The sequence below is a fragment of the Rhipicephalus sanguineus genome, chromosome 6 (assembly GCF_013339695.2).
Source record: "Rhipicephalus sanguineus isolate Rsan-2018 chromosome 6, BIME_Rsan_1.4, whole genome shotgun sequence".
NCBI lineage: Eukaryota > Metazoa > Arthropoda > Arachnida > Ixodida > Ixodidae > Rhipicephalus > Rhipicephalus sanguineus.
In genome coordinates, this window is record NC_051181.1 from 168,345,440 (window position 1) to 168,358,604 (window position 13,165).

Genomic DNA, 13,165 nt, shown 5'->3' on the forward strand with positions numbered 1-13,165 from the left:
TTTTTCCTTTTTCTTCCTTTTCTTTTTTTTCTCTTTTTCTTCCCCCCCTTTTTTCACGTTTCGTGAAAATAAACCTCAGTTGTTAGTCAGCGCTGTGTCTGTATGCTTCTTGTAACTTTCTGTCCTGTCTAAGCGCGCTGTTTTATGTTCAAGATGTACCAACCCCACAAAGAATCATTGTTACAGTCTCAGACAGTTGTCAGTTGAACATCTGCGAGCGAGTCTAGGAGAAACTGGGATTTCAGTCACCAATGTTCAAAATACCATAACTTTTGTTCAAATAGGTTGAGAACATCCATTCTTGTTTTCTTGCACTCAGCTCTCAATCCAGGTCATATGATTTACTTTCTAACTCTCTCCATCTAGGCAAACTATAGCTCCCAAAATGGCACATGAAATGGATGATATTTTAAAAACTACATATTGTACTAGAAAAATAATTGCATATTTGAAATCAGCACACGAATATGCATAAACTCAGTGAGTTTCACCTAACTTGACAAAGAATTTGAAAGAAATTTTTCAAGACATTGTGCCCCCTTAATTCTGCAGCATGTTAAATTACCATGCTATAATAGTATAATTCCGCTGGTGTCCTTACAATGTAAAAAGTGCAAATGAAAGCCCTCTTGTTTGTTCACACGATGATGTACTGTTCCCTGAGCGCCAGAGTTGAGACAGAGGGGGGTGGATGGACTACTTGTAGCGGACACAATGCCACAGGTAAAAGCCACGAAGGACTGCCCAGCAGTAAGAATGACAAGTGCTGCTATCCTTCATTAAGCATGCCACTCGCAGTTGCTGCCTCGAAGACAACTTGCTGAAACACACCTTCTCCTGAACCTTAGCAGTGGCTACAAGACATTCAAGTTGACTTGACTTGGCTGCCTGGAGAGCACCCCTAACAAACCATTACATTCAACGTATAGTGTTAGTTAGCCAATCATGTAAACCTTAGCATAGTCAATGTGCAATAACTACAAAAAGCAGCAGTTTGGCACGACTGGTGCATCAGTGTCCACCGATGCTTCTGCGGAATGTGAAACAGATTGAAGAAAACTCACTCTCAAATTTTTACAGCTTGTTGTGCATTCTTTCCTACATCCTTGCCCAGGTGGAAAGAAGAAAAAAACACTTCCCTCATGAAATGTACCACAAACACAGATTGGTACCACACTGGTGCCTCCAAGTAACAGCCCACAGAGCCATGCAGAAAAAGGTTTTCCTGTTACCTGAATCCTTTGAACCTTGAACAATACTAGCGTCTGATGATCTGACTGCCGATATTGCAGCCACAGGGCGGGCTGGTAGGTACGCTGCAGTGGTCCATAGAACGGCTTGGTCATCTGCATCTTTTCAAAGTCCACCTGTGAAAACAGGGTTAGGATGACATATGGAGGGAGCAGAATTTCCTGCTATTATTCACCTGCTGCACACCGCTTTGAATAAGTATTACTGTATGCTAGTGCCATGGCATATCTGTCTCAACCGGAACGCTACTCCTCATTAGTGCGTGTTCAACACTCGCAAGAGCCATGCTATGTGCCTGAGCACTCCTGCAATGCTGGCAACTTTTGCTCTCAAATGGACCAAATGCCTTTCATATTTGATGCAGCTAATCAGAAAGTGCCGACTTTGTCAACAAATTGTTAACAGGCTTAAATCGCTAATTTCCCAAGAGTATAGCTGCTACTATCATGGGCACATATGAAGTGCATTTCCTCTGCTAGCTGAAAAGGTCTCGTTTTTTTCCCTTCCTCATAACTCAAAGACTGTACGTTCAAATTAATTTATTTATTCATATTCATACAGAGCACGAGCAAAATAACAAGAATTTATAGAAGATAGTGAATCATCAAACGAGTTCGGATAGGAATATTTGGCCAGATCCTAAGCATTTTCTCTTTCTTCGTAAATGACCCGTGGTCATTTTGAGACATCAAAATGCATACTTATTATTGTGACCTATTCCAACAGCTGAATGTGTTAATGCTCAGTAGAGAGTCCTTTTGAATGCATTGAAACCACTTTTGTGTGAGGAGGAGGAAGTTTGTTTTCTGATGTGATGAGCCGAGTGTGGCAAGCCATGTGGATGTCAAGACGCTGCCCCTGTGCTGGAAAGTTGACCTGAGCTTGGACTGTTCAGAGACACATTCTCAAAGAAAGAAATGCTGTCAACGTGCACAATGCGCCAGTTGGCGGACAAGGTGCAAAGCGAAGGTGTTCTTGATCTCAAGAACCGTCCACTTGTGTCTTCTTTTCGATCTTCTTCCTTACATAACTCCTTGCTGATCAACGGAACGAAGTACACCGACCAAATAAAAGCTTAAACGAAAACAACATTTCGGCTTCCGTACGTCGTTTCTTCCTGACCAGACGGGTTTCCGTCAAACTCTCGATGTCATAAACCCTTGCTGAACTGATGTGGAAACAACTCAGGACTGTACAAGGATTTTTCTTGTAGGCAATAATGATTGAGAAGACGCTGTTTGAGAAGAGTGCACTGCAATGTTTGGGAAGCTTCGCGATTATTTGAGATCATTATGTTAAGATTACGTGCAGGACGCGAATAGTCAAGTTTATTCGAGAGCTTACGCAAGCACAAGCGATAACGCTGGAAGGTTCGATGGCTGCTGTATAATTCCGCCGACGATATTGAAGGCCGACGCTCTGCTTGCTGCCATGGGTGTACAGCGTGTATTGCTTGTAGCGTGACCTTTCGTTTCTCGGGCACAAGTCTGCCCAAATACAAAGTTTTGTCTTGAACCAGTTGACTGCTGCCTTCTTCAATGTCATGACCACGTGACAATATGCTTCAAGATATTTGCATTCCACCTTGCCCTCGCCTCTGTCAAGAATCTTAACATTTGTTTTTTGAACAGCACATGCGCCCTGGAAGATGTTGTTTGCTAACAAAGCACAGTTGATAGTCCAGTTGTTGTGTGTGTCACTTCTCTTATATGCTCTCCAACTGACCCCAACCTTACTAAAGTAGCAGCTGACGGAAGTGCACTTTCCCTTTGGCATTACACCAGAGACCCTCCCAATATTACTGCCAACATTGCGAGGTTTATCTCGGCAACATAGTGAACACACTTCACAATGCAGGTGAAGCCAACAACACTGTATAATGAGGAAGCAACAACACACTGCAAATAACAAGCCTGTCCTTTCCTCAATGGGTTTTTCCAATGCAAGTGCTCCTCCCATTTCAATGCTAATGTCTCTGTTTGACTCAGATAGGACATGATAAAAGAGTGGCACTTTTTCGTGGCAGCTCATAAATATGCGAGGATGTTGCACCGTGTACCCTGGTTGCTTTTTGTCTGAATATAGTGGCTCGCAGAATTCAGTGAGAAAGGCCAAAAATACTTTGATATCAGTCTCGCAAGTTTTCGATCAAAGGTGTCTATGCAGGCTCGTTGGTACTTGATCACTCGGTTTGGTTGTAGTGCCGAGTAACGAAATTTAGGAAACTGTCATCAAAGTTTCCCAACTTTTGTTATTCAGCGCTACAAGTAAACCTAGCCCCTGCTCACTTTCTGACCTGCACGTAGTCCTTCAGCTCGGCAACCCTTGTGTGAGAGGACCAGCGGTACTCAAGCCAGGTGGCCAGCTCCAGGGTCAGAGGCTTCCAGGCGTCATGGATGCGCACCTCCCACTGAGCGGGGGCACTGTACACACTCAGGTAGGCCAGCTCTGCCAGAGACTGGCTCATCAGGGAAACGCCAGCCCCATGCAGGCACAGAAACATCTCGAGGCACGACTGCTCACCGTCCACCACCTGCAGTACAGCCGCCACGATTCAGCTACGCAGCCTGGCTTCTGCCATTGTTCTTAACAGACACAAAGACACTTGCTGGACCACCTCCTAATTTTCACTCGTCAATAAATATGCGCGTGGTCCAAGTCATTACTTAGAGAGCAAGCTAGTGATGTAAAACTATTGGTAAATTGACTATTGATAGCATCGATAGTTATTATGAAACTATTGATCAGGGTTGCCACTGACTTTCGAGTAAATGTCGCCAAACGACGAGCAAAAAGTCGCCAAAAGTCGCCATTTTTTTTACAAATTTCGCCAAAAAAGTAGCCATTCTAGATATGTGCGGCCCATACCCAGTAATAAAAATTTCCACTCACGTATAGCCCCGTAGAATACAGTACCATCCAAGACCCTTAAATTATATTGACGTTTCTCGATGCCAGTTGTATCGCCCGCTTCACCATGGGAGTGCATGGTGCTGCTTCTCCGACTAGCCGCAAGATGTGCGTGGCGGCGCAAGGGTGAATGAACGAAACGCTCATGATATCCTTCCATCCCTGTCCTCTCGTTTCAAAGCTAAAAGTGGGGTATAAACCTTGGGTGAAAACCGTGAAAGCATAATTTGTAGACAGCTTTACGTACCCTTATATGAATTAGAAGGATTAAAAGGTTTATTGAAGGTAACACGACAGAATTCTTACAGGAACCGATCATTAGTGAGTCTTACACATTTTCAGTGTGAACTAATATGATACCGGACATCACCGACCCTTTCTTATAGTTACTTATATCTACACGCGTCAATCCGATGCGTTATTGCTGTATAACAATGTAAAATGTTATATAGCAATTGTTTTTATTGCACACGCTCACCGAGAACAGTGAAAAATGACTCAATAAATAATTTTTATTGCAGAAATAGCCGTGTATCCGCCTCTCTTCGCTATTCCAAAACAGTCTTTGCGAGCTGAACTGGGGGAACTGCAACAGTGAATAAGTCGCCAAGCTATTCAGAGCAGTTGGAGCTTTGGCGGAACAAATGGTCGGAACATGTGGCCAACCCGTCGTCTTGCCCCTTGAGATGCGAAACTTCAGATAAGCTTAAAGCACCTAAAGCCATAAACCTATAGTCAATCACTGCCCCCTCGCGGTTTGCAAGGCAGTCTGCTGACTTACATTTTGCTAGAATGTCGCTGGGGGACGTTCCAGTACCTGCTGCATCTAGATGGCATCCCAAACTAAGGATCCCACTCACTGGTCTTATTTTCACAGAACATCAAATAAACGTTTTATTATCTCTCTAGATGAATTGAGGAGGTACACACGAGTTACAGAACGGACATACCGAATGACGCGTAATGTGCACATTCTACTCGTGGGTCTAAAACCAAGAAAAGTACTGAGAATGTCCGCTCATTCGTTGGGAAGACACTGAGCTTAGGATTCAAAACTCGGTGGAGACCTAAGCCGAAAATCACCAAAAATTCGCCATGTCGCCATTCATAATTTTAGGTCGCCACGGGCCTCTCAAATTCGCCAATTTGGCGAAAAGTAGCCACCATTGGCAACCCTGCTATCGATAGTGTAACGAAACTATCGATAGTACTACTATTGATAAACTATCGATGCTATTATCATTAGTGCAATCGATAGTACCATCGGTAGTATTACTACTAATAACACTATTGATAGTACTGTGAATAAGTATGCTGTTCTTGGCCGGCAATATTGCCAATACATTTGCAATAGTTTACTATCAGCAATACTCAGTTCGCTTAACTTATGAGCAATCTTTTTGGCACAAGAAATTTTTTGCACCGTGAAAATACCGGAACACCCTACTATGCAAATTTTAACGTGAGAGCAGAATATGTCCAATAAATACATGTTCAAAAGTAACGAAGTTACACCTCACCATTGACAAACTTAGTTCTTGATATTTCTATTCTGCAATCACAAAATGCCATCTCAAATTTGAAGCCATACAGTCCGACCACATGTCCTTCTTGCTAAAGCTGCACAGTTCAACTTAATTAGCATGTGTGAGACAACACAAGCATGTCAACTTTGTTGCCCTTCAGCATGCTACTCCTGCTCCATCATATACCACACACTCGAGGAACCAAGTTTATGCTGCAATCAGTTCGCGCAGTTGATTTTATACTACCGCTAGCCCTATCGAAGTTACTATCAATAGCACTATTGATAGTTCGATAGTGATTCAGCTATCAATAGTAGTATTGATAGTGCCGTCGATAGTTCTCCATCACTAGAGCAAGCACTACTTATTCTAAAGTGACTAAAACATGGTCGTAATTTGACATTCAGGGTGGCCCTCACCAGGCATGTAGCCTGGATATTTTTTTCTAGGGGTAGGGGCTAAGGCTGCACGCACCCGCTCAGTGGTTTCCAAGAACTAGAGCTGTGCGAATCGCAAAATGTTGGGTGTGAAGCAAATTCGAATATTGAAATGTGAGTGCGAATCGAATCGAATATTTTTCGAATATTTCTTGAATATTTTTCGAATACTTCGAAGCAAAATTGCAGAAAAAAAAGTTAGAGAAGATTCCTAAGCAAATTCTTACGAGATAGCAACATGAAAGTGTTTCTTTTCGCTAGGTTGATGAAGCACTGGTGGGGTGGTGTTTCATAGTTGTCTTAACAAGAATGAGGCAATGTAGAAGCCGAATTCTATTTATGTACATGATTGGGTGCAACCAAAGTGTTGCCGACAACACTTTACACGTGATAAGCAAAGATGCCATTTCCTCAGCCTATCCTCCTCTTTCAATTTCTGTGGGAGCCCAGCTGATGTGGCGGACAAGGGTGTGCTCGATTCAAGTCCAGAGTTCCAAATCTGCCTCCTAGACGTCGATATTTAAGAACATCCAAAATTTTGGATACTAAAAAGCTTCGGCTTCCGATTTTTTGGACTTCTTGCCCAAATTTCAGGTCCAAAACAGCATTAATTGAGTCCCCACCTCTGCCACATCTTTCATCTCCATGTTGGAACCAGCGTTCTCTTGAGTTTATACACTTGCGACCGTAGCGGAGCTTGAAAGGCAGCTTTGCCGCAATACCGGGATGTGATGAGGTGAAGCATGTTGAAAATCTAGGGACCACTTCAAATCGGACGTTGACTGTTTCTTGGCAACGTTCAACCGTAACGGAGCTTGAAAGGCATCTTTGCCGTAATACGAGAGTGTAGTGAGGTGAAGCATACTGAAAATCTGAAGGGGTCACTTTCAATCGGTCGTTTTTGGGGAAGTTCGAGTAGTTCGAATAGTAAAATTCCAGTGCGAATCGAATCGAATAGCAAACACTATTGGAAAAATATTCGAAATTTCGAATATGCGCACACCCCTACCAAGAACCTTTCCGGTCTCTCTCATGATTTTGCCATGGAATATTGTGGTGTTGATATAATACCTGGTGTCGCTATAAACTGGACAAAAATCACAATTCTGTATAGTGCAAACCATACACGTGATGTACGCAGGCATTCCATAACACTGCATTAGTTTCACGTGACTGCTTACTTCATAGCAACATGTGCATTATGAATAGAGTGTATGACAGCCACAACCAGATGTAGACGATAAGAAAAATTTTCCCTTTGTTGTTTTTATCCGAAATGCAATTTAAAAAATATTTTGTGCATACAAACATTCTACATTCATACATAAGCACTGAATGTAAGGGCAATCATTCTGCGCAGTTAACTTGGGTGATGTGTAGCACAGGTTCCTCCTTAAAAAAATGCAGGTGAGGCATGACGCACACATCGCATGGAATGGGGCTACACAAGGAGACAATGCCTGCCTTTGACAGTGAGCTGACCCAAAGGGACTGTCACTTCTGGGGCTTCAAAGCTCCATAGTCACCTTCATTGTGGTGCTTCATTCATTGTAAGCACACAGGTGTTGTTCAGGCATTGAGATACGAATGCCCATAACAGTAGGACATTTAAAGGCTATGTGCCTTTGTTCACGAGTGGTGTGTGAGGCCTAAAAGGGAGCAGGGTACCGGCACGAAAAAAATTCAAAGGGCGGCTGGGCTTCAGCTCCCGTGACACATATGTCAGACAACAAATTATTTTAGAGGAATATATTCAGCCTACACTCAAGTAATCTAAAAAGCAAGACCTCGTTAATACATACATATATGCCTTAAACATGGCATGAATGGTTACAATGTACCGTAAAGCACCACGGAAGTGCCCACCCCACTTTTGCTGAAAATTGCATAATTCTAAACATGGATGCTTGTCCAGTTCAAGCAGCAAAAACCCAGACGTCGGCCAACGAAAGACTTCCAGGCAGCACCATGATATCTATGGAATTGAAGAGAGCATGTTAATCTTGAAATTGTAAATGATGGGGTACACTAATGCCTACTCATCATAACTGAAGCCGGCGAATGACTCTTCCGAGTTGGTGCAAAACAGGAGGTCAATGCATTTGTCGCTGATAGTCGCGCGACTTGAACAGAGTCGGTTATACAAGCAGCTGTTCTCGGTGCCACTTGACAATCTTCTTGGAGCCAGTACATCATGTGGATTGCACGAGAACTGTGGGAACAGCGGCAAAGCTTGATCCCTGTGACCCCTCCTTGCAAGGACTCAATCGGCATCATCTCCACCACAAATTATCAAAAACGCGACCTTTATTAGGCCCCGAAGGCACGGCACCCGAGGCACAGATCTCACAATCAAGCCGAGTTCCCACCACCGATGAAGACACCCATGATGATGAACAAGTATGAACAGTAATGAACGCCCACACTATGCTCAGCCCACACATACATGGAATGCTGGACACTTTCCCTGCTGATAAACAACATGAAAAAGCAGATGTAGCAGAGTAAGTATCCCATTGCACTAAAAAGAGAAAGACACATTATTTACTACTTGACCAGTACTTGAGAGTTAGCTACAACTCTCAACGCCCCGCCATGGTGGTCTAGTGGTTATGGCAAGTACTCCACTGCTGACCCGAAGGTCGCGGGATCGAATCCCAGCTGAATTTTCGACGGAGGTGAAAATGTTTGAGGCCCGTGTACTTAGATTTAGGTGCACGTTAAAGAACCCCAGGTGGTCGAAATTTCCAGACCCCTTCACTACGGCGTCTCTCATAATCATATCGTGGTTTTGGGACGTTAAACCCCAGATATTATTATTAGAGTTAGCTGGCAGGAATGGGATGAAGGCGATGGTCAGTTTATGAAGCCTCACATAACATTTGAAGAAACGCGTATTACTCAATGGCCAGATGAAATAAGCCTACTACACAGCTTTTCTTTCCCCGCGAATACAATGCGTAGCTGTAAGATAACATCACTGAAGGAAGAATGTCATGCCGTTATGATGATGATATATGTTGTTTATTGGTGCAAGGCCCATTTGATGGCCAAAGAGTGCAGGGACATGATAATGAATGTGAACGATGGTTATGTTAAGTGGCTGTATATGGGCCTAAAATCCCGTGCGCTAAAGGCGGGCAAAACACAGAAATATTAAAAGCATGACAGTGACGTGAAATGTGTGTTGTAAGAATAAATGTCAAGTGGTCGCGGTAGAAAAAATATATGGGGGCATGGTGTATTAGCACGAATGCCTCGTCAATGCCTTTGTGTCCAAGGGTCGCGAGGCAGGTGCTTTCTCTGATGTAGCTACCGCAGCAGCAGCCTGGTGCGCGAGTTTGCCATACTGGTCTTTATCTTTGAGTTCAAGGAGCAGGTCACCGTTTGCCAGCTTTGTGGCTTTATAACCTGCTCCAATGGTTTGCCTTAAGCACTTGGCCACGAGAAATGGAGAGATTGCTCGAGCTTTTGTGGATGGTTGTTCACAATGGATGATATGGAATTTCGGAAATGTTTCTTTGTGTTTTGGTGAGAGCAGGAAGGTGGCATTGGTGTGTACCCATTTTAGGGTACGATCAGTTGGAAAAGGGTTCGGCGATCCCATGAGAAGTGTGTATTTTCGGCAGCCATGCCAGCCGCCTACCACCGAGCCCAACGAGGAGATGCTACGAGACGCGAAGGAAACGCAGACACCAGCTGTACAGTACTCACGGATTGAAATAGAACAATATAGGGCTAAGTAATGCACATGTTTTTCTTTCTACCGTCTTCAGTTCGGGTCATATCGCCGTAATTTTGACTCGAAGGCGTAGATCAGAGCCAACATTTTCTTTAGATACCAGATTCGTTGCGACATGACGTGGTTATCTAGAGCAATTGCGCATACAAGCCATTATACTAAAAAAATTGGCGTCGCATTTGAATCCGTGAGTACTGTACATGGCCACTATAACCAAATAAGGTGTAGCCAAGGTTGGGTACCCACACAAGGTTAACCCTTGCTGCCAGGAAAAAAGCGAAGTTACTGGAAGAGAGGAGAGGACAGGAAAGCCAAAAAGAGCGAGAGAAAGGCAAAAATGTGAGGAGAGAGAGGAAAAGGCCACTGCCCAGGGGTGCCGTCTACGTGAAGCCGGGGCCAAAGGGGCGTGTGGCCTCTGCCGGGGGGCCTTAGAGGTCTAAGCACCCAGCATCGGCTCAACCCCCAGGATGCCCCTTTCCCCAGACACGGCTAAGCCATGCACGGCGGGGCATGGGAGGGGTCAAGACCCCCGTTAGCTCAAGTCCGTGGTGTCGCTACACACCAAACGCCTGCTTCCGGAGACGCGCCTGCAAGGAATGTCATGAAGTACACTGAGCACTTCATTGAGATAAATGCAAGCAGTAAAATTCTGCATACAGGACACTTGCAATACTCAAGGCTCACCAGAAAAAAAAATTGTCACGTCTACACATGAAGGTTCTTCGAGCTGTTTTTCTATAGGTAACTACAGAGATAATACATAAACACAAAGAGTACTTTATCAGCTGTAAGTAGACAGAATATTCACGCAAGGAAAGAAAGCACTGGGGGCAGAGTAGAAAGCTGGTCTACTTGAAGTTGCGGATCGAGACTTTGCAGACAGCAGATTCTATAGTTGTTAACCTCTCCTTGGGCAACTGCAGCAGTTGTAGCCTTCTCAAAAACTCCGAAAATGTTAACATCCTGAAGAATAGCAGTTGCAAATTATGAATTCCAACGAGACAAATCACGCAGTCACACCACACAAACGTAGTTTCATCGTCTCGGCACAGTGCAAGCTGAGATCCATAGAGTCTCAGAAACGCGTATTTAAATGATGGCGAGTGATAAACAGGCAAAAATGCAAAATCCATTTCCCAGCACGCAGTCATGGCAGAGACACAAAAGTTAAATTATGAGTCTACAGTGCTTTACTTTCGGTGCTTCCTGGAACAGCAATATTAAATGTAACATCGTGATCTTCACGATTCAGCCATGTTTAAAAAGAACTGTTGCCCAAGTGCAATGAAGCTATATATGTGTGGCTGCCAACGCAAACTGCATACTCACCTTTAGTTTTTCGGAACATGGAAGAATCTTGTGGAAATTGGTCTAGAAGTATCCGTGCACTGTTGCATGATGAACGAATGGTGCGTGCCATTAACCATCGTGGGGGCAAGAGCGCACGCCACACAAACAGCACAAAAACTGTACACGCTGGCTGGCCAACGCTGGCTTCATGTAACGGAAAATCGCGAAACTTAGTACCAAGGTCTGCAGCTTAGATGGGCTCCGATGTGCTCCCGGCTGCGGAGCACGGCTGCTGGTGCCGGAATGAAAAAAATGGCGGAGGGGGAGTTCGCATGGCTGCCATAGGCTGCTTTAATTATGAATCGCCATCAACCCTAGCCCCAAGGCTGCCTTCAGTTATTGCACTTCTGGCTGGAAGCCGAACTAGACAAGATGGTGGCGATTACATCATTACTTGGGACGCCGGAGTCATTCTGACAATTGGCAACACGGCCGCAGCCAGCACAGGACCAAGCTGATTGGTCGAACATGGGAGAGGCCCTGCAGTGGGTGCAGTCAGGCTGATGATGATGCACCCTTCAACTCTTGATGTGGATGACGCCACAAGGCGCCACAAAAACTCTGCTTTTTTGGCAAGTGCAGAGCCCAAAGATTCTGACTTCAGTCCAAGAACAAACCTGTACTGAGTGACAAAATGATGTTCTTGGTTGATGCTTAAGGAGGTGTCCTCAGTCTAAAGTGCCTTGAGCGCAGATGGCATCAACAGCCGAGCAGGTTGTCCATGACAAAGCTCACTTTAAGAGGGTCAAGATTGGGGGAATCGACTGACCATGTGGCACAACGTCCTGGTTTCCCCGGAAAAGTGCCAAGGCATGCCATTTGGGATAGAATAGATGGGCGAGATGGGGGAAGGTGTGAAGCATGCACAAATGATGTTCAGAAAACATCAGTGTGGCAGAGGGTAGCGTTTCTTGCAAAAACAGTCCATATTGCTGTGCGGTATCTTTGAAGAAGGTCAAGGGACTGGTAGAAGAATCAGAAGCTGGGCCAGTTGGTGAAAGTTCCTGAACATATTGACAGCAGAGCTGTTTATGCTCGGCAAACACCCTGTGTAGCTTTAACGAAAACTATCATTATTATGCCAGTGTGCACCCTCTTCATCCTCTGCTACAATCCCTGAACAAGTGCACTCTCTCCCGTTGTGCCGATTTGTCTGGATGCAACAACTCGGAGAGTACACAAAGTGAAAGAAATAAGAAGACAGAAAAGAAGATAAAAATAGAGAGCAAAAGAGGTAGAAAGCAACAGACACAAAAAAGAGATAAAAAAAGACCAAGACATACAAAGAAAGACAATAAATAGAAAGAGTATGCGAAAAATAGAGACAAAAAAGGGAAAAGAAAGAGTTGGGAAACGTGACATAAAATCACGTAACACTAATCACGTGACATAAAATCACGTACCACTAGTCACGTGACATACTCCTGCCAAAATTAAGTAACACTAGTCATTTGACATGTTCCCACAAAAAAATCACCTGACATGTTCCCACCAACAAACCACCCATGTCGTTTTTAGGCGGGGCCGAGACACGGGCGGGCAGCTTCTTCCTCTGGATTTCATACCTGCCAAGTTTGGAGAAACGGAATCCGGGAGATCTACTGAACCGAGGGGGGGGGGGGCGTACTGCGATAGAAATTATATGGACACTGTCAGCGGGATTTTGCGGTCGCCGCTGATCTGTACAGAGTCCAAACCGATAACATCGCTTACGCATCGTCTGTTTCACGTGCGAGTAAATGCACGCTAGCGCTAGGGACAAACGCGGTTGAAGCAGAGATGTAGGGACGAACGCAGTTGAAGCAGAGATGAAACGACTCGGCCGTCACCGTCGCGCGAAGGGCACATGCGATAACATCGCTCCGCGTGCGAGGCCTGTCGTCGCTAACTTACCAGTTATTTCGTCGGGCAAGATTGTGTGTGTACACAAACGCATCATCTACGAAATA

At 44.6% G+C, this 13,165-nt stretch overlaps 1 protein-coding gene across 1 annotated transcript in view; it reads right to left on the minus strand.

The window, feature by feature from the left end:
* Positions 1-13,165, minus strand: part of LOC119397704 (intermembrane lipid transfer protein VPS13A) — a 1,038,245-nt gene that overhangs the window by 144,415 nt on the left and 880,665 nt on the right. The window contains exons 64-65 of the mRNA XM_037665124.2: positions 3,548-3,784; positions 1,233-1,367 (exon numbers count right to left, since the gene is read on the minus strand). Of these exons, the coding sequence (XP_037521052.1) occupies positions 1,233-1,367; positions 3,548-3,784 (372 nt within the window). The remainder of the gene's footprint in view (positions 1-1,232; positions 1,368-3,547; positions 3,785-13,165) is intronic.